Raw genomic sequence first — 22,968 nt, 5'->3', positions numbered from 1 at the left:
AATATCTATGCATTCATTTTATCGAAAAAAAATTTCTTCCCAGCTTGCAGAAGAAAATACTGGTAAAAAACTTTTTTTCCATGTTATTTGAATGGGAAATCTTAAGGTTCCATGGAGAACCTCTTAAAATTGAAATTAAAAGCTTTCCTTAGGACAGAATTTTTATTTGGATTTATCCAATGAGATTTTGGGCTGGGAGTATAAAAAAAAAATATTGATTCATTTTGACACACCCTAATATACATATATAAACTTTTGAACTGATGATATTTTTGGAACTTAATGGATGAATTATGAGAGATTATGGCAAAATTCTTTGAATATTCCACTATGAGGACGAACGCAAAAGATAAATTTTTATGAATTCTACTTAAAAACTTTCTTGCGCCGAAAAATTTGTTCTCGTCCTATGAAAATTCACGTTCTCAATTCATACATCATAAAAATTCTTGAGGCAAGTGAAAATTTTTTGTGGAAATTTCTGACGCAAATATATTTATTATCGATACATGCTAGAACAAAATTATGTTATTTTTTGCTATAAAGGCAAAAAAATGATTAATTTCATTTGTATTTATAGATTAATAACTATTTATCGCTATTACACAACAAATTATGTATAAGTATTATTACTGGATGTCACACAATGTTAGATGGCTATATATATGAATAACAGAATAATACTCATAAGAAAGTATGGGCAACAGAAGAGAAAGGATAATGAAGAGAGATTTTTTTATGAGGACAGCTATGGATCATGATCGTAAACAATTGATTTATGATTTAATCAAATTCCATTCTTCATTTCATTGTAACTTTAACATCATATAAGATTTAAACACATATTAGATTTTTTACACAAAAAAAAAAAAAACCATTAGAACAATTTTAAGTCGGACACTGGTATGAACGAATGATATGGAATTTGGACTTAGTCTATAATTAGGACAATATCATTCTTAATTGTCATCACGGAAAAATAGCTCGCGTGACCACCGATTGTACAAAATTACTAAGTATTATAAAAGTGGACTCATGGCAGTAATTTTAATACAAATTGATTCATTTGAAGGACAACCTGTTATGTGTATAAAAGACAGTTAAATTGATAATGTTCACAGAACTGAAGAGCTTGTTGAACTATTTAGTGAAGTGAAATACATTGGAAAGTAATTTTTACATTGTAAAACAATATGGCATCCAATTTTATTTCAGAAAATGTTGATGTTAGTGTAAAAACCTATAACTATCACGTATTAAGTTTCATGCGCCGAAAATTAGGCTTATTTTGATTGAATTCAGTGTGAACGCGTGTGTGTGCGTACGTGAGTGTGAATGTGTGTTTGAAAGCATAATGCTAGTAAACAATATTTTGAAAGTGAATTAGCTGATTTCTTAGCTTTTAGTAGGAATCGAAAGGATTCGTCAAAAATAATGAGTGATTATTTTTGACAAGCAATCGTTTAAGTAGCTTACAAGTAATTCAACAACCAAATTAAAAACAAAAATTGTCTTAAAGTTCTTTTTCAATAATTGGCATGTACTGATATTATAAATTTTAAAATTAGATCACGTCTGTCTACATAAATCGTTATGATTACTGCTATATACACTGTCAATATTTTTCTTGAAAATTAACATAAATCGTGTATAGGAAACAATTTTACTTCTTCGACTTTTTTTTGACATCTTTCGGAAACTTTTTTTTTCTCTTTTCTTAACTTTTATTGAGGAACCAATGCAAAAATGGAAGAAAAGTAAAAAAAAAATTATTTTTTTATTTTGATAGTGATTACACAATTAAAGGAACAACACTTGTTCCTTTCATTGTTTAGCAAAGCTTTGATGGGTCACCTCCGAAAAACGGTTTGATAGATCAATTTAAAACTTTACAAAGTTGTTGGGGGAACATTGAGGTACAAAATCCCTGGCATAAGTCTTTCTATCGATATTTACAAAGTAGTGGTTGATTTACTGAAAAACCAAAAAAAGTCTTTTGTACTTACTTCTAATGGATGTTAAAAATTAAAAAAAAAGTTTTTTTTCAAAAAATGATAAAGGGGTCTTGTAGGAAATTTATTCAAGTTTTTAACGCCGCCCTCCACTTTACTGTGCGATCATTGGTACTTAAAATATCGATGTTCAAATCCAAAAGGATAATTTTTTTGTTTGAAGGTTGATATCTCAATGACAAGTTATCGCACAAAACTTTAAAAAATGCAAATTAACGCTGAACAAATTTGCCAACCGACTTATGCATTGGTTGAGCGGATAAAATTTTTCCACGGCCCGTGGACACTGGGAAAGAAAAGAAAAAATTAAAAAAATTTTGATTTCGGCGTATTCCTCATGTTTGCGATTTCAAGCTATAGAGCGCTCAGTTTTTAAATCTCGATACGATTTTTCTCACAAAGTTTCAGCCTTGCCAAAATTACTAAAAAATTTCTGAAATTTTTCTGCCCTAGCGGATCCGTATACACCGTGTAAACTTAGTGTAAACTCGATATATACCTAGTGTCAGTGTAAATTAGGGGTTTATTCGGTGTATACTCGGTGCATATTGAGTATACACCAAATACACTCAGAGTTTACACTGAATTTACACGGTGTATATGCGCACGATGTACACTTCAATTTTTGGCATAACTGTATATCAATAAATGCCTATAGATATTATTTGATTTAATTAAAATTTTTACTGAAAGTAGGGGAGCCTGGGGTACAAACGCCCTCTCGAGCCGGTTCTTCCTTTTTGTGACTTTTCACCATCGAATTCGTTGATTTTCCGTCTATTTTGGAAGAATCAGTCAAAATTTTGCAAAAAGTCGAAATAAATTTTTTTTTCTGGGGAACATGACGGCCCCCTTCCCAATAAATTATAAAAAAAAAAATATTTTTATTTTCCGTCCAATTATGACCTCTATAATGTTTTTATCATATTTTAAGACAATATGTGAAATGTTGGGCACAATGGACCACTCGAAAAAAAAAATTAGAACGAAAAAATTTTTCTTCTTTCCTGGAGCACGACGCCCCCCTCCCAATTTTTTTTTTTAATAATTTTTTTTTACAATTTTTAACTTCCCGCTAAGAAAATTGTAAATTTTCAAAAATTAGGGAAGTTATTGGTTTCGGTCCGATTTACGAAAATCGAATTTCGTTTACATACATACATACGTACGTATGTATGTATGTAAATATTCATAACTCTTGAACGGATGAACCGATTTTGATCGTTGAGGTGTCATTCGACGCGGCTTGTTAATGTCTTAAGGCCGTAAAAATTTGAACTTAATCGGTAGGGTGCGTTCAGAGATATTTCAAAAATAAAATTTTTTCGAAAATGTTTTATTTGGATAACTTTTAATTTGCTCGATGGATTGATTCCAAAATCTAATCAGCTCTAAAACTCTATAAGCCGCGTCGAATGCCACCCCAACCATCAATATCGGTTCATTCGTTCAAGAGAAACCGTTGACGAAAGAATTCAAAAAAAAATTTTTCCTTGGTTTTTTTGAAATTTCTCAAAAACGGCTAAATAAATCAATTTCAAAATTTGATCAGATTCAGAATTTGATAAAACGCGTCGATTGCCACCTCAATCATCAAAATCGGTTAATTCGTTCGCGAGATATCGTGGGAGAAAGAAATGCTAAAAAATGGTTTTCTACAAAACAATGGCATACAAAGTATTTTCGAGCTTGAAGAGCTCGAAAATGTATTCACAATAATGTTTTCGAGCTCAACGAGCTCGAAAACAGCGGGAAGTTATGGGGCTGGCCCGCAGGGTCAACTGACAGACCGATTTTTTTTTTCGAGTAATCCATTGTGCCCCACATATCACATATTGGCCTAAAATATGATAAAAACACATATTCGCCCACAAGTCCACCATGTATGTAGGCGTCGCCGGTCATATAGTATACAATATTTACTCAGCTCATATTTCCCAATGCCCGCACTGATAGAAAAACTCTCTTAATTTAAGAAAAATTTTATAATTTGTTATGCATTCAAGTTCTTAACTTTTGAATTTTTACAGCATGAAATACATTTTACTATCGAAAATGGAATTTTAAAAGGCAAAGAGTTTTCATACATAGTAGAAGGAAAAAATAACTTCGGCGAAAATTTATTAGAAAAAATGAAGAAAAATCAAAAGTCTGTTGGTCAGGTATGAGACAATGAACTTTTTGGAGAAAATAACTGTAGAAAGTCAAAGTTAGCTTTTATCTAGGTTGATGCAATCACTGGAAAGATCGATACATTTGGAGAGATGGTAGACAAAACCATTAAGTGTGCACTTTGGCTTCAGAGTCAAAACGTTAAACAAGGCGATGTCATTGCCATTTGTACTCACAATCACATGAATCAAGTAGTTCCAGCACTTGCTGCGATGTGCATTGGTGCTATTTTCAATCCCTGGTGGGATCATGGATTAACTCGAGGTATATATGGATATTTATTTGACAGAATTTATTAAGCTAATTACAAAAATCTGGAGACTGGTTGATCCAACGGGGCACCCCTAAAATTTCCCGCTGTTCTCGAGCTCCTTGAGCTCACAGTAATTTTTTCTCATGTAGGTTCAAAAGTAAATTTGTTTATTTAAGTTCATGCAAACATAGCATTAATATTTTCAACTGTTAAGACGTAATTTCGAAATTTATATTTTAAAATTACTATCTTAAGTTTATTCACCTAACAAATATTTATACCATTGTTGCTAGCATATATACACAAGCTAATATTAAAAGACTTAAAAATATAAATGAATATTCTGATTGTAATAAAAAATTTACTTACAGATATTACAAAACATTTTATTAATCTAACACAACCAAAAATACTATTTGTAAATGAAGAGTGCTCAAAGATAGCTATCGATGTCACTAAAGAACTCAAATCGAATCTAAAAATCGTCGTTTTCGGAAATTTTGAAGGTTTGGAATCATTTGAAACGATAATTTTGAAGCAAATACCTGCTCAAGTACAAAATTTTTGCTGTGCCAAATTATCGAGTGTAGACCACCCTGCACTAATTCTTTACACTTCGGGAACCACTGGACTACCTAAAGGCGCTCTCCATTCTCACAAGGCATTATTTGGAAATGTCCAATTGACAGAGCATATTAATAACAATTGCGATACTGCAATGTGGTACTCAACTCTTTGTTGGATAACAGGAATACTTTGTTCATTTTCCTCAATCTCACGTGGTATGAAACGAGTAATTCCTGGACCTTTTATAGAAGAGGACGCATGTAAAGTTATTGAAAAATTCAAGGTAGCTAATCATGATGTATTGAAAATTTGTATTTCATCACGAAAATTGAAAGTTTTTTTTTCGAGATTTTGCATTACCGCAACTGCTCATTGAAAGACAGAAAAATTGAATTTTACATTGGCTTATTATTTTTATACATCTGTGGGAAATTCACAGACTCTCATTAGCGTACTTTATGGAGCCTTATGTTATGAAAATTAAGCTTTCCTCTTATAAGATAATAGCAGTGTCTCATGTCCAACACAACATATGTGGGTGGCAGGTCCTTTATAGATCAACACTTTATAGGTCAACACTTATAGATAACCTGAGACTACACAATGAAAAAACGGTTTTTTTGTAAGAATAAAAAGTTGCACCCCATACGCATTTATTATTAAAACGAAAGTACCATAGGACTCATTTTCTTTCTAAAAAATTCTAAATTTTTGATACCAACACTCTCCAAATCTGAAACAATGACTATTCATTGTTTCATAGCTATAAGTATACCACTTGGCATACTTATAGCTGAAAAATAGTATATATATCCTAAGTTGGTTCATTTGCAACAACTATTTTTTTTTTTTCACTTCCACTTCAAAATGTTGTATACATTGAAAACAAAATTATCTGCAAGTTTTAGCCCTCAATTTTAATTTTAAGTATTTTACATTTGATTTTGAAGTTTTCTCATTCAAAATATATACACGGAAAAAAAAATATTGCTCCTCGAACGATCTAAAGTATAGCAACTCGTAGATCGTTACCACAACAATACGTATGCTTATGGTAACAATACCGTATCGTTCCAGTAACTATCTATTAGATAGCTGTGAGGCCTATACGACTTTCCGTAGTCGTCACCTCACACGGCACCGTCTAACCTAACTAAACATCCATTTTCGCGCCAACTTTTGAATATTGTATAATTGTTGCTAGCAGACGTTTAATAAAAACAATAGTGTAACAAATAATTGTGATGTTGAAATGTGGACCCACGGGTAATTAATAAAGTAACAGAGTAGAATCTCCATAATTATGTTGATATATTTATTGATAAGTATTTTTTTATGCTTTTTGTAATCAAATATACATTCATAACGAAAAATCTAAATATTATATATAGTCAATGTTTTATAGTTTAAATGTGGTACGTAAATAGAAGAAAAATAATTAATAAACAAATGAGATCTGAATTATTATTCAATTGAAAATTAAATTATTAATGAATAAATTGGAAAAATTAAAAGATATATTTATATTTATATTTAAAATTGATTTAGACTATAACTGACTAAAAAATCAGTTTTATAAAATATTTTATTTAATCAAAGTTATTTGCTTATCATTTATTTATGAATGATAAAGGTTTTGAAATATCTCATATAATTTTCAATGTGCGTGACGTCAGATAGGGCTCAGAACGATACCGTATAGATCTCAGAGCTATCCACCGTATTATTGTCAGAACGATACAGTAGATCGTTGCAGTAACAATCTAGTAGATAAATATAGCGTATTGTTACTGTAACTATACAGTATACTTCTGAGAACAATATTTTTTTCTCCGTATAGGAAAGTTGAGATTTTCTTTTTTTAATTCTCTATAGTTCAGCTGCATTTTGAGTTAGCGAGTAGCCGTTTGCGGCGTTTTGTAGTAGATTAAAATCCCATCGTAAGTTTGCTACGCTCATCAAGTATTTAAACAAGATCTATTTTACGCATATGATTCGTAAATTGTGCTTTGTCTTTGATTTAGCTTGAATTATTAGAGTGTTTCACAGCTCGGAAAGTAGGAAATTTATCACGGAATGAACGAGCGGATAATAGCTTATTGGGAACCCGAAAGAAAACAAGTGGAGGGAGCCCTTTACATAGGGGATGGGGAGAAGTTGAATCCCACCACTTCCACAAGCAACTATGTTGACCAGAGCTGGGAGTCTGGTACTACGGAGGGGGGGGGGGGGGCACTTTCCAAGCCGACTGCGGCCAGAGTCTCTTTGTTTCCTGAGATGGTTGTAGTGTTTGGCCCAAAAGAGGTAGGGCTCGTGGTGGCTGTGGTTAGATACCACGCGCAATGAGGATATTTGATTATACCTCCAGTTAATGTCCACCTTAGTCGTCACTCGATTATATTTTTCAACTAAATGTCGTCTGGGTCGAAATATGGAGATGACCTCGCAGCGCATGCATTCCCAAAAGGGCACGGGAACAGCGTCCGGTAAAACGAGAGTGAACTTCGGTCTGGTTACATTAATTAATTAATTCCCCATATAATTCAAACTGGGTGTCTTCTCAGGAAGATAGGGGAAAAAACCACGTCCCCTATCGCCGATTTGTGGTATGTCAACCAATTCATTAAATTTGTAATATGGGCGAATCTCTCCAAGCCGGCATAAGGGAAACCGAATGCTCTGGATTCACTGGGTTCTGGACTCGTAGTTGCTGTTGGTTCAGGACCTATACGCAAAGGATCTTAGATCCTAGGCTTAGAATAGCCGCCGATATTGAGTCTGCCCAATGTTTTGCTATAATGATAATATGCTGGAAAATAGTGGATGTTACCCATCGTAAGTTTTTCCACAAGGGCGAGGTATCGGCCGCCGATCGGTGGAGGTGGACTTAGGTTCCATCAATTAATTTCCGATATAATTATGACTTGGGGACTTTATTTTTGATGGGTTGCCTATCAAAATCAGGCCGCAAGTAGTTTTGATTAAAATTAATTTAAACAAAAACCAGAGCTTAGAATCAGACTTGATGATACAAATTTATGGTGATGGTGGTCATAAGGCGTCATATTTACTGTTATATAACTGGCACGTGTACACACTAACAACAGCGTAACAACTGGTCACCTGTGGTGGTTTTGCTGAAGGTCTTGCTGGTGGTCTTGCTGAAGGTCTTACTGGTGATCTCGCTGGTGATCTTGCTGATGGTCTTGCTGGTGGTCATGCTGGTGATCAGCTAGATGGTTAGCAAGACCTCTAGCAGGACCACCAGATAAATCACCAACAGGACCACAAGAAAGATCACCAGCAAAACCTTCAGCAAGACCTTCAGCAAGACCACCAGCAAGACCATCAGCAAGACTACCAGCAAGATCACCAGCGAGACCACCAGCAAGACCTACAGCAAGACCACCAGCAAGACGTTCAGCAAGACCTTCAGCAAGACCACCAGCAAGACCATCAGCAAGACTTTCAGCAAGACCACCAGCAAGACCATCAGCAAGACTACCAGCAAGATCACCAGCAAGACCATCAGCCAGATGGTCAGCAAAATCACCAGCAAAATTCTAAGAAAGATCACCAGCAAGACCATTAGCGAGATAGTCAGATAGCTAATCGCCGAGAAAGATCACTTGGAAGATGTTTAACAAGACAATCCGCGAGATCTTTACAAATATGTTTAGTATGACGTGCAATGAGCGCTTAGCAAAGTCTTGAGCGATACAGAGCAAGCGAAATAAAAGATTTTAAAATAATGTGTATATCTATATATTTGTCTATTTGAAATTGCTTTTATTCTGGTAAAACACAATTCAATTAGTTTTCAAATTTCTTTTTTTAATCTGGGTTGCTCACCATATAATTAAAAATTTGTAATTTTTTTTTTTTTCAAATTTCCAAAAGCTTTATTTTCAATAAAAGCGTTATTTTCCAATAATAATTCTTTCTATAAAAAGAAAAAAGATAAAACAAAATATACGAATATATTCTATGTGTAATTGTGTGTTTTGTTTCTCTTCTGTGACAAATTGAACTTTTTAAATTAAATAAATAGTGTATAACTTGAAGTTTACTGTTGCGGCGTTGCCAAACTTATTTATTTTTTTTTTTTTTATTTTTTTTAAATCTCAAAGCATGTCTTTGATTGGTCAATTTAGATTTTAAATAACTCAAAAACTATTGAGAATTTTGAAAAATGGCTAAGGAACTTTATGCTTAGAATCGTCTCCTCTATTCAAATTTTCCCGCTGTGAAGGTAATTCTGAATCACCCTGTATATAATTAGATATAATCATACCTAGCTGTTATAACCCCATATATAATCATATATAAGTCTATACATGATTAGATCTGATCAGACATGGCTAATATAAATTCATATATAGTCGTGCATAAGTTTATATATGATTGGATCTGATCAGACATGACTGATATAAACCTATATGTAGTTATATATGTCTATGTATAATTAAATCTGATCAGACTTTATTGATATGAAACCTATAAATATTTAGTTATTTATATAGTTCCGATAAACATATATATATATATATATATATATATATATATATATATATATATATATATATATATATATATATATATTAGGGTGGCCCAAAAAACCAACTATTTGTTTTTTTCGAGTCTCTTATGAGAATTTGTTGGTTTAAGATGTTTTAAGAGGCCACTATAAAAATCAGCAATTCTGAATCCGCAAGGGCTTGCAGAGAATTTTTTTTTCAATGTTTACAACATTTTGAAGTGGTTGTGAAGAAAAAAATCGGTCTATCGGTTAACCCTGCGGGCCAGCCCCAAAACTTCCCACTGTTTTCGAGCTCTTCGAGCTCGAAAATACTTTTGCATACTATTGTTTTCTAAAAAAACATTTTTTAGCATTTCTTTCTCCCACGATATCTTGCGAACGAATTAACCGATTTTGATGGTTGAGGCGGCAATCGACGTGTTTTATCAAGTTCTAAAGCTGATTAACTTTTGAAATTGATGTATGCAGCCGTTTTTGAGAAATTAAAAAAAAAACCAAAAAAAAAAAATTTTATTGAATTCTTTCGTCAACGGTTTTTCTTGAACGAATGAACCGGTTTTGATGGTTGAGGTGGCATTCGACGCGGCTGATAAAGTTTTAGAGCTGATTAGATTTTGGAATCAATCCATTGAGTAAATTAAAAGTTATCCAAACAAAACATTTTTGATAAAATTTTATTTTAAAAATATCTTCGAATTTACCCTACCGATTAAGCTCAAATTTTTACAGCTTCAAGATATCAACAAGCCGCGTCGAATGACACCTCGAAGATCAAAATCGGTTCATCTGTTCAAGAGTTATGAATATTTACATACATGCATACGTTTGTACGTACGTACACACATACATACACTCGAACATCATCGTAAAATTAGTCAGGGTAGCTTCCTGGAACCTCAAAACGTCAAAATCTGATAGAAATTCGGTTTTTGCAAATCGGACCGAAACCAATAACTTCCCGAATTTATGAAAATTTTCAATTTTCTCAGCGGGAAGTTAAAAAATAGTCGTTGCAAATGAACCACCCTAGGATATATATTAGTATATATTATTAGTATATAAAAATTAGTATTTTCAGTGATTTTCACTGTTTTAGAATTGGAGAGCATGAATCTAAAATTCTACTACAAAATGTCTATTAAATAGTAAAATCCAAACAATGGCGTCTTTTTCACATTTTTCTCATAATGTCACTAAAACGTTATTGAAAATAAGTGTAAAATGAGCGAATAAACTAAATGGATCTGGTTTAGGCGTGAGGAATTTTAAACAATCAAAAATTACACAAATTTTAACAATAAATGATTTGGATATTTATTTACACTTATTTACACTCAATACTGTTAGAAACTTAATAGTGATAGTGAATGCGACTTAATTGATACGCAATAGCGAATGCAAAACTGAAATTGAATCACGTATAAAATCGACACGTGGTCGATAGCGGTTAAATTCACGGAAATTAATGAAGCAATTAATTACACGCGGATAACCATCAATTTATACTCAATAAATAGCAGCCTTAATATACTGACTAAATATTGAGGATAATTTAGCGTAGTGGTTAAGAATTATATCACAAGAATTAATTATATTAAAGAAAGCGATTTTCGAACACGAGGTTGTATGTAACAAAGCACGTTGTAGATTGTAGATGATGAAACGACGGCGTCTTCTCTCGTTGCCACTTGGTGGTGACGTGGAAAGTATGGCTGTCCCAGCGAATTTTCCCATTGGCTGCCTTGCACGCCGTTATGAGACGAATTATATGATTGGTCGGCTAATATAATACGAATTATCTTATTGGCCGGCTAGTAGCGGGTCTTCATGCAGTTTTTACACGGTCATGAGCAAGAAATTGCAAGTGTCGGGCCTTTATAGCGAGTGACCCGGCACTATTCTGACCTTGAAATCAGTAGCGAGTTTGGCATGTCCCGGACTAGCGGAAATGCACGAAGCTTTTAATAATAATCATATTGATGTAAGCATGACTCTTGTATGACGTCACAGTTATGACATACACTAATGGAAAAAATTAAAGGATCAAAAAAAAATTCTAAATTTTTAGGCGATTTTCAACAGGCTCTAACTTTGAGAGAAATGGTCGTACAAGAAACGAAAAAAAAGGAAATTGTAGCTCCAAGTATCTACTTTTTGGATTAGAAGTTTAAAATTTTCTGGCGTCAGCAGTTTTTGAGTAATCTTAGAAAAACCAACGACAAAAAAATTTTCAAATTTTTTTAATTTTTTTTTTTTTGGTCTCCGGGCGTGGAAAAAATTATTTTTGCTTAATCACTATGAGGATCGGATACCTTCATTATTCAGCTTTAATTTCTTTTTTTATGGACCTTGATACGTCCACTTCTTGCCGAGATATCGGTCTTCAAATGGAAAAGGATCCTTTTGTCATTGATTATCGATATCTCAGAAACCAATGATCGCACAGAAAGTTAATGGTGGGTTTTAAAAACTTGAATAAATTCCCTTCAATGATTAGCCATTGCTTTTTCGAAAAAAAAATTTTTTCCTATCGTCACATGAATTTAAAAATGCAACAAAAAAAGGGCTTTTTGTGGTTTTTTGGAAAATCAAGCGCTGAAACGAAAATATTGTGGAAATCGATAATGTTGACTGTGCATTTTACAGTTCAATATGTCCACAAAAACCCTGCAAAAAGCCAAATTAATCCAACTAGCCGTTTTTTTGTTTCACGCGATCAAATTTTTAAAAAAATTAAAGGATCACGTTTTTTGCTCTGAAAAGCTCATAATCTTTAACAAGATGAAAACAAACATTTTTTCGGAGCTTTGTCCACAATTTTATTGCAGACAGTGCTTAAATTTCCAAAAAAGAAAAAACTTTTTTTTCGAAACAAAATTTTTTCAAAAAAATTTTTTCAAAAAAATTTTTTTTTGGAATAACTTTAGGAAATTTACAAAACCAACACCCAATAATTTTTAGCACGTTTACGTTGCTGCATTCCGTGATTTTACTGATCTCTCAGTCATTAAATTAAAAAAAAATTTTTTTTTTTTGAAAATTTTGTTTCGAAAAAAAAGTTTTTTCTTTTTTGGAAATTTAAGCACTGTCTGCAAAAAAATTGTGGACAAAGCTCCGAAAAAATGTTTGTTTTCATCTTGTTAAAGATTATGAGCTTTTCAGAGCAAAAAACGTGATCCTTTAATTTTTTTAAAAATTTGATCGCGTGAAACAAAAAAACGGCTAGTTGGATTAATTTGGCTTTTTGCAGGGTTTTTGTGGACATATTGAACTGTAAAATGCACAGTCAACATTATCGATTTCCACAATATTTTCGTTTCAGCGCTTGATTTTCCAAAAAACCACAAAAAGCCCTTTTTTTGTTGCATTTTTAAATTCATGTGACGATAGGAAAAAATTTTTTTTTCGAAAAAGCAATGGCTAATCATTGAAGGGAATTTATTCAAGTTTTTAAAACCCACCATTAACTTTCTGTGCGATCATTGGTTTCTGAGATATCGATAATCAATGACAAAAGGATCCTTTTCCATTTGAAGACCGATATCTCGGCGAGAAGTGGACGTATCAAGGTCCATAAAAAAAGAAATTAAAGCTGAATAATGAAGGTATCCGATCCTCATAGTGATTAAGCAAAAATAATTTTTTCCACCCCCGAAGACCAAAAAAAAAAAATTTTTTAAATTTGAAAATTTTTTTGTCGTTGGTTTTTCTAAGATTACTCAAAAACTGCTGACGCCAGAAAATTTTAAACTTCTAATCCAAAAAGTAGATACTTGGAGCTACAATTTCCTTTTTTTTCTTTTCTTGTACGACCATTTCTCTCAAAGTTAGAGCCTGTTGAAAATCGCCTAAACATTTAGAATTTTTTTTTGATCCTTTAATTTTTTCCATTAGTGTATATTACTTACGCCTGACATAAAATCTAAATCACATTGTTACGTAGTAATAAAGTCATTATCGTATATCATAATGACATAATTTTTAAATCATACATTGATGTCAGTAGCAAAGTCACGGTTACACGTAATATGGATGTCACTCTCAAATCATCTCTTTACATCAGTGGCAAGTCAGCATTTTACGCAATACCGATGTAATTTCCGAGTCATTGTTTTTTATCATCTATTTATTGAAATAAAACAATCAAAGAACGAATTTTCAAAAATGTGTAAATAACAACTTAACGTCAAACATTTTTGGGGCCAAAGTAATCGATGGACTCGATTATAAATTATTCAGACGTTTTAGATGAAATCATTAGGATGAGCATAAAAAAATTAACTTTATTTTTATAAATGATATACCGAAAATATCAGTTAGGATGACAAAGAAAATGTTACGACAGCTCGAACTCTTTTAATATTAAGATTATAAAGTTCAGTATCGCAATTGTTCAATTGATTAAATTTCATACGATTTTGTGGAATTATTTAATGTTTTGCAAAATTTTATATAAAATTTGGTAAATTTCACATCACAAAAAAAAATTACAAAATTTGTTGAACCTTACTAAAATTTTATATAATTATCATCGAGGCAGCGAAATATTGTTTTTGTAAAATTTCATATAAATTCATGGAGTTTTATAAAATTTTGTAAAAATCCATCACAAAAACTTATGAACTCTGTTTTTTTCGGCATTTCACTCTAAATACATCAATTAAGCACTAGACTTGAACTCTCGTGATGAGGACCAATGAGCAACGTTCAGGGCTAACAGCTAAGAGGAGCCGTGTTTGAACCCAGCAGACGCCCTTGTAAGAAAAAATATTGACAACGGGGCTGGTCTTGGCACAATACTGGGCTAACCAGGCTCGGCCGCCAAAGGTTGGTCCGAAATCCGACCAACGTTCAAGTGACGAGCCTTGGTCCACCAGTATTGGGCGAAGATTCAGCCACTACTCAAGTAACAAGCCTTGGCTTGCCAGTCTCGGGACAAGGTTCAGCCATTACTCAAGTGACAAGCCTTGGCTTGCCAGTCTTGGGACAACGTTCAGCTAATACTCAAGTAATAAGCCCTGGTTTACCAGTCTAAATAACAAATGGTACCTAAAAACCTCTGGCTTTCATGAATAGCGTAACAGCCTAGTGGATAAGACGCTTGCCTAGCAGCCATGAAGGACCAGGTTTGAGACCCAGCAAATGCAAAAAAAATTAGTTTCATCGATCTACCTGATTTCTCTATGTACAAATTTATTTCCATATGTTACCATCACGCACATGTCTACTAACATTTTTTTTATTTATTTTTAATAACTATAGGTGCTTACTTAGCAACAGTCTTGGCACAATACTGGCTCTCGATATTGGGCCAATACTTAGATGCAGTCTTGGCACAACACTGTCTCTCAAGCTTGGCTTGGTGTTATCATTTTGATGCTTAGACAGACTTGGGCCAAGCTTGGATTTCAAGTTTCCCCCAGAGTTAATAAGTCTTGCGTCAAGTCTCGGCCAAGGGTTGGCCAATTGTTTTTTCCTATAAGGGACGCCCAGGATTTTTTCATTATCTTATCTTATCAAATCTGCGCCGTAATGATCGAATAAAAAATTCGGTATTTCAATTTTTTTTTTTTTTCGAAAAAAAAGTGCGAAAAAATGACTGCAACCTGACTGAAACTCATTCATGACTTATTTCTTACGTAAATCATGACATAGCATAACGTCACTCTGACGTCAAATTTACGTCAATGTGTATACTGGGTAGTCCATCATTGAGTCTGGTTTTTTTTTTAATCTAGGTAAATTGGTTATTGATGGGAACTAGCATGGCTAATAGACTACTGAAATCTGGATCCATTACTAAACATAACGTTACTTCTGTGCTGTCACTTCTTATCGGTGGAGCACCATTGAAAGAAGAAACACAAGCAGAACTTCGTAAAGCTTTTCCTAATGCATTGGTATTACAGGCTTATGGTAAATATACTTTTCATATCGGTGGCATTAAGACTGTGAGTTACAAGTTTATGTCATTTTAAAAACTAACCAAACTAATAGTTTTAGTTTTAGGAAATTATGAACATAATCACGGTTTCAATGAAATAATTTTAATTTATTAATATTAAAAAACCATTGTTTTCCTTATAAAATTACTACAGTTGCATATTTCAAATACAACATTAGTTATTTACCTCGCTATTACTCCCAGTATTAAGTCAAATAATATGAAAAACATAGTAAGTAGCATGAGATAAAACATGGTTGTAGACGTCGTATGATGACAGCCCTCACCTTCAGCTTGGTCAGTCAACTTCACCCTTTTCTGAAATCACCTTGTTTCATCTCTTATCACGCAATACACTATTCGCCAAATATTATTTATTAAAATCATCAAATAAATTTGATTTTAGGTACGACAGAGTTGTGTGGAATAGCAACTAGGCAGGGAAAAAATTACAAAATAAATTCTGTTGGAAATGTGGTCGGAAATCTACGAATAAAAATAATAAACCCCGAAACTGGAAAAATTTTAGGCCCAAATGAAAAAGGTGAAGCTTGTATCAAATCACCTATGATGATGACTAAATATTATAATAATCCAGAAGGAACAAAAAAAGCTATTGACGCTGAAGGTTAATTATAAAAATTATTTAGATTTGAAGAAAAATTTAATTAAGATCACTACAATATGAAATTACCATTGAATCAATTTTTCTAATCAAATTATTTCTGCATATATATATATATATATATATGTATATGGGCAGATCTATTACTTTTCGACGAAAGTGTGCGCGCGTTGGTCACCGATTTTAACGCCGATTTTTTTTTCGAAAGTAGGTTAGAAACAGAGAAGATCCTGAAAATTTCAGCTCGATGCAATCAAATCCAGCCGCTGGAGAATTTTTTGAAATTCGAAAAAAGTTAATTTTTTAGTCATTTTCAAAAATTCATACCTCAGCTCCTATATAACTTGAAGCTTCAATCAAGACGGCATTTTTCCCTGTTAACATTATATTTTCAAGAAAAAAATACTTTACTGATTTGAACTTAATTCCGGCTAAGCTGTGGGCTTCTAACTAAGCCACTGTTTGAATCATTTTTTCCGATTTTCAAAGCGCTCTCAAATCTACAATTTTTTGAGTAGAGAATTGACCAAGAGCTCAAATTTTTCTTTGAAGTATGCTCTATTGATTTCTACCCTATTTTTTTCTAATTGCTGCTATGTCTTTAAAATACAGCCACATAAAGCCGATCGATTTCTTAAAAATCGCTGTTTTTAGATACCCACAACTTTTTTTAACTTGAAATCTTCCAAAAATTTCAGAGATTACACATCATTCTATTTCCAAATAGCCCTAAGAATTTCAACTTTAGTTTTGACCTGGCTTCGGAGCTGTGAATTTCTAAAATTTTCGAATTTCCAACTTTATATGATGTTTTTCGGACTTTCATCATCAGTTTTATAATTTTACGGTATCAATTGATACTTTTTGAAATCTCACAGTGAATAAAGAAGCTAATCAGTTTCGTTATAAGGAAAAATCAACAATTAAAACGTTCGGTTTTTTTTCCGACTTTTATTAGTTGTTTTTAATTACTTAAATATATGTATTTTTTGCGTTCATCAATTGAGTTTTGACAACTGATAAACTCATTAAAACAAAAAAATGAATATGGTTCTCTTAAAATCCTAAACTACACATTAAACCCATTATATTTAGATGTTTGAACCCAAAATTTTAAAAAAGTACTCAGGTATGATCACTGACGTAAAACAATTTATAAACGTAAACAATGCACGATATGTTGACTGTTGTTGAGTACGGACTCTTTGAAATATTATTTATAATAAATGGGCGGGAAATTGAAAATGAGACGCAGTAGGTTTTTGACTAAAATGAACATAATATAATTATTTTTGAAAGTGTAAGAAACTCAATTTGAATATATTTTTAAACCACATAAAAATATACATGAATTTGTTAAAATTTGACATATAAAAAAAACCAGACGTTTAAATTGTTGATTTTTTCTTATAACGAAACTGATTAGCTTCTTTATTCACTGTGAGATTTCAAAAAGTATCAATTGATACCCTAAAATTAGAAAACTGATGATTAATGTCCGAAAAACATCATATAAAGTTGGAAATTCGAAAATTTTAGAAATTCACAGCTCCGAAGCCAGGTCAAAACCAAAGTTGAAATTTTTAGAGCTATTTGGAAATAGAATGATGTGTAATCTCTGAAATTTTTGGAAGATTTTAAGTTGATCGAAAAAAGTTGTGGGTATCTAAAAGCAGCGATTTTTAAGAAATCGATCGGCTTTATGTGGCTGTATTTTAAAGACTTAGCATCAATTAGAAAAAAATAGGGTAGAAATCAATAGAGCATACTTCAAAGAAAAATTTGAGCTCTTGGTCAATTCTCTACTCAAAAAATTGTAGATTTGAGAGCGCTTTGAAAATCGGAAAAAATGATTCAAACAGTAGCTTAGTTAGAAGCCCACAGCTAAGCCGGAATTAAGTTCAAATCAGTAAAGTATTTTTTTCTTGAAAATATAATGTTAACAGGGAAAAATGCCGTCTTGATTGAAGCTTTAAGTTATATAGGAGCTGAGGTATGAATTTTTGAAAATGACTAAAAAATCAACATTTTTCAAGTTTCAAAAAATTCTCCAGCGGCTGGATTTGATTGCATCGAGCTGAAATTTTCAGGATCTTCTCTGTTTCTAACCTACTTTCGAAAAAAAATCGGTGACCCACGCGCGCATACCTTCGTCGAAAAGTAATGAATCTGCCCATAAATATATATATATATTTGGTTACAGGATGGCTCCATACAGGTGATCTGACGTATTACGATGAAGACGGTGCACTTTTTATAATTGAACGTTTAAATGAACTAATTAAGTGGAGAGGACATCACGTACCACCTGCTATGATCGAAAAATTAATTCAAACCCTTCCGGGAGTAGCTGAAGTTGCGATTGTGGGGGTCCCTAGTTTAGAAGATGATGAGCAACCTTTTGCTTTTGTTGTGAAAGCGCCAGGTTATCATGTAAGAAGCAAACAGTTCATTTGGAAAAAATTAATAATTAAGGAAAAAAAAATCTCATTACGATTATTTTAGATCACTGAAGAAGAAATTCATCATATAGTTGAAAAAAATTTACCTGATCAAATGAAACTCAGAGCAGGTATCAAGTTTATGGACACAATACCACATACGGCTTCTGGCAAAATCAGTAGAAACGAACTAAAAACGATTGCAAAATCTCTCGCAAAAAACTAGATCAAGTTGACATAAAGGTAGATTTGCGGAAATTAGTGTGTAATTAGTATATTTTACTCTATTGTATATTTTAGATACGATATTATTCTATAGCAATAGTGAGCAGTTTCACTCACTATCGTCAAATAAATAAATTATGTGATGTAATTAAGACTTTTTTTCTTTATCCATTTTTCGCGCTAGGCGATCTACTGTTGTTAAACGTAAAATTCAACTTTTCAAACAGTTCACGAATCATCGAAAAATAAGAAAAAACTGGAAACCAATTGATCCTGCAGGTCAGCCATAAAACTTTCCACTGTTTTGGAGCTCCTTGAGCTCCAGAACATTATTATAAATACTCGGCAAGCTTTTTGAGCTAAAAAAAACTTTTGTATTTCCGAGCTCATTGCGCTCGAAAAAAGGTAGGTATTGTATTAATCTCCGAGAATTCGAAAAATTGCAAATAATCAGTGAGGATCGTCTTTTAACGCTAGGCGGACGATTATGCTTACTAGAATCAATTGTTTTTGGACATAAGCCCAATTCCAGTCTTGTTATACGACTCATTTCTAAGACACAGCGAGTCCGGTGGACCTACGTGTACGTGACGCAGATGTACGGTATATATACGTCGCCCAGGTGTCGAGAGTCCAGGGGACTTGCACCTTTTTATCCCTTTATAGTCCAGGTGACTCGTGTGTGTGTGTGTGTGTGTGTGTGTGTGTGTGTGTGTGTGTGTGTGTGTGTGTGTGTGTGTGTGTGTGTGTGTGTGTGTGTGTGTGTGTGTGTGTGAAGTAGTCCAGGGGACAATTGTGTAATAAAGTCTAGGGGACTGAAGTGGCGCCCGTTCATTAAGACGCTAGAATAACAGGTTTAGCTCAAGAAGGAGAGGTTGTCCCGTTATAGTAGTTCAGCTGTATGATGAGGCATCGCCGATATCAACAAATAAATACAACAACTAAATAGCTCTTTGTGATTCGGGAGCTATTCTAATGAAAACCACGCATATTATGACAATTTACTGCACAACAGAGGAAAATGTGATGGGATTCCATTTAATTGTTGATTAATTTAAAAAAAAATATTTACCGATAATACAAGTTGTATTGGACTTGGATAGAGAGAGCTAAAAGTGACGGTTGAAAAATTTTATCGCGTGCCAAGTAAAAAAAAAATGAAGGTATAAAAAGCAAAAATAAGCAGATCATAGATAAGAAAGAAAAAGCCAAAGTTATGCGGATTGTGGTGGGAATTCAGGAAAACGAAAAGCAGTTACAAGGATTAAATTTGAAGAAGGAAAAGTGTGAAGGGGTTGTGAAGGTTAGCTTAACAGCAATGTGAAGATGGAAAGGAGAGAAAAAATGTCGGCAAAATCGACACCAGGAAATTCGGGAGTCGACGGCTCTGGAGCTGAAGGCGCGAGCGGCAGGTAGACAAACCAATAAGATAGACGGATACGTCAAAGACGGAGCAAATGGAGTAAAAGGTAATGAAAATGCGGAAATAGTAAGTGAAGGCAATTCTATTAGTACGGTTTTGGTGGAACTTAGAGGTATGCAGAGACTAATGGAAATTGAAAAGGATGAAATTCAGAAAAAAATAGATTTGCTAAGAGATTTCATCACTGACAGGGACAAAACATAGGACAAAACAACAAACAAAACATGGCAAAACAAAAAATTTAGGTTTTGGAGGTGGAGAAACAGCAACAAGGTTATCAAGAACCTGATTATAATACGGAAGAGAAGGAACGCTGGGAGAAAAAGAGAGAATGACTGCGGCAACAACAATTGAAGATAGAAGAGGAGATGGAAAAGATGGAAAAAATGAGACAGAAACAGTTAAAGTGGGAAATAAAGAATAATATTGTTATCAGAGGGTTAACTGTAAAGGAGGAAAATCTGAAACTGGATACGGAAAAATTTTTAGAAGAAAATCTGGGAATTAAAGTAGATTTGGAAAATGTTCGGGCACACGGAAAGGAACAGAGAAAGCTAATTGTCGCAAGGTCTAGACGATGGGAAGAGAAGATGGAAATAATGAAGAGAAAAAATCAACTGGGTGACAAAAAGATATAGAACATGATCTGACTGTTGAAGAAAGAGAAGTTCAAAGGAAAATAGTAGAAATAGCGAGGGAAGAAAGACAGAAAAATAACAAGGTAAGAGTAAGCTACAAGAAAATGAACATAAATGGCAAATGGATCAATTAGGAAGAAATCAAGCAGAGAATAAAGAATGAGGGTGGTGGCCGGAGAAATTTTTAGAAGATAAGGTAGTACAAGAAGATAAGGGAGGAAAAACACAGACTTTTGGGAATTTTTAAGGAGATTTGATACGATAGGATTAACGGAGACTTGGGTTGAAGAAAAAGCATGGAAAAAAATCGAAAGAAAACTGCCAGAAGAGTATAGGTGGAAGTGTAAATGTGCCAAAAGAGAGAAGAAAAGAGGAAGAGTCAGTGGAGGTATAATAACCAGAGTCAGGAAAGAACTAGAAACGGTGGCAGATGATGACAAGAAGGTAAAAGATGCAGTGAAAAACACAATAAAGGTGGGAAAGAAAGTGTGGGAAATCTGGACAATATATAACAGGGGTGGGATAAATAAAACAGTGAGGGAGATAGGTAGTGATATGGGACATGAGGGGAATTTATCAGAAATAGATATCGTGACTATTTGTTCGACTCTCAAAGACTTTTTACGATCTTTACGGGGGCCGCTGATAACTGTCTGTCTGTGGGCAGACTTTGTGCACGTGGTGACGATAACAAACAAGCAGGATGCCGATGTAGCGTTGCAGAGAACGATTCGAAATTATATTCGAAAATGATTTAGTAAGTAAATTTTTCGAACTTTTTTTATTTAATTTATTATAATTAATGTAAATTTATTTTTTTTTTTTTCAGATGTGGTTTAATATGTCTGACCGGCAGCGAGGAATGGTTGTCCCTCCTCCTTATTCCGACGAGTTTACAAATTATATAATGCACTCCTGCAATAACGCACAGGAGTAAATGTAACAGCTCATTCTAATGACGAGTTAGAACTGGCTCCAGCCTTACTTGCTCACTTACGATTACTACCATTCGGTATTTTAATAAATAATAATAATAATAATAACAAATAAGTAAATAAAATATAATGAAAAGTGTCATTTGTAAAGTGTCAAGTGTCCTAACTCTCGCGGACTTGGAATCACTGTAAAATCATGGTGAAATCCCAGTGAGATTATAGTAAAAACATTGTGAAACCATGGTGAAATTACGGTGAAATTACTGTGATTTTGTGCCATTCGGTCACTGTAGTTTTATGGTTATCTCACAGTGGTATTGCTGTGAGTTTAGTGTGGTACCGCAGCCAATTCACAGTGAATTCACAGTGAATATACAGTGACTTGACCGTGAATTTTTGGTAAAGTCACAGTAAATATACAGTAAATTGGAAGTGAATTTTCTGTGAATTCACAGTGAATATGCAGTGGATTTCCTGGGAATTTCTGACTATTTTATTCGTAAACTTTAAAACTGGAAATATTGAGACAATGTGAATTGTCTTTCATCACTCTCAGCCTTGCGGTTCCCGCTTTGATCCGTCTCGTTGCCGTCTGACGTTGATGTCATAGTGCCGTGGTCACATGACAACTCGTTACGTTGACGCATGCCTGTTAGGAAGAGGTGGGGACAATCAGGAGGCGAGCCCTATGCCCAAAAATAATCGGTCACCACTTCGATCCTGGATCCGTTAACGTTCAGACGTTATTATCATTTCAATATTAATTGTTATACTTGTGGTATTCACGTATTTTATATTTTGTAAATCGCATATATTTCCTGGCAATTAACTTGCAAAATAGTATTTTTTTGTATTGTTTATTAGTTATTTAATTATAATTAAGTTTAAGTACATTGAAAGTATTATACGTTACCGGCGACATATTCGCGGTAATAAAATTCAATTAAATAATAAAATCAGTGTATGATAAGGATTTATTCCACGTGGCCACTACTGCGTATCCTGCGTTCCAGCCAGGACCATTAATATTGTATTCTGCGTGAAACGTTATTGTAAGTAGTTGAATTTATTATAATTGGCAATAAAATTGCACATTGTCCTAATAAATTCCCTATTTTATTCATCACCTTATTCTATCCCTATTTTAATATACTGGTGGGATTATTTAATACGATAAAATAATTATTAATTAA

The 22,968-nt window shown here is 33.4% G+C and overlaps 1 protein-coding gene across 2 annotated transcripts; it reads left to right on the top strand.

Moving 5' to 3' along the window:
• Positions 1–1,067: 1,067 nt before the first annotated feature.
• Positions 1,068–18,914, top strand: LOC130672385 (luciferin 4-monooxygenase-like). 2 transcript variants are annotated; one of them, XM_057476953.1, is made up of 8 exons: positions 1,068–1,226; positions 4,043–4,174; positions 4,238–4,448; positions 4,809–5,287; positions 15,283–15,460; positions 15,895–16,116; positions 18,317–18,546; positions 18,619–18,914. In XM_057476953.1, exons 1-8 carry the CDS (start codon positions 1,194–1,196, stop codon positions 18,778–18,780), a joined length of 1,647 nt encoding a protein of 548 aa, XP_057332936.1. In that variant the 5' UTR covers positions 1,068–1,193; the 3' UTR covers positions 18,781–18,914. The 2 variants fall into 2 exon arrangements, with proteins under 2 accessions (XP_057332936.1, XP_057332926.1); XM_057476943.1 differs by having other exon boundaries at positions 1,100–1,232.
• Positions 18,915–22,968: the final 4,054 nt, after the last annotated feature.

The sequence above is a fragment of the Microplitis mediator genome, chromosome 1 (genome assembly GCF_029852145.1).
Source record: "Microplitis mediator isolate UGA2020A chromosome 1, iyMicMedi2.1, whole genome shotgun sequence".
Lineage (NCBI taxonomy): Eukaryota > Metazoa > Arthropoda > Insecta > Hymenoptera > Braconidae > Microplitis > Microplitis mediator.
The sequence above is the reverse complement of the archived record's forward strand: the minus strand, read 5'-3'. Positions and strand labels throughout refer to the sequence as shown.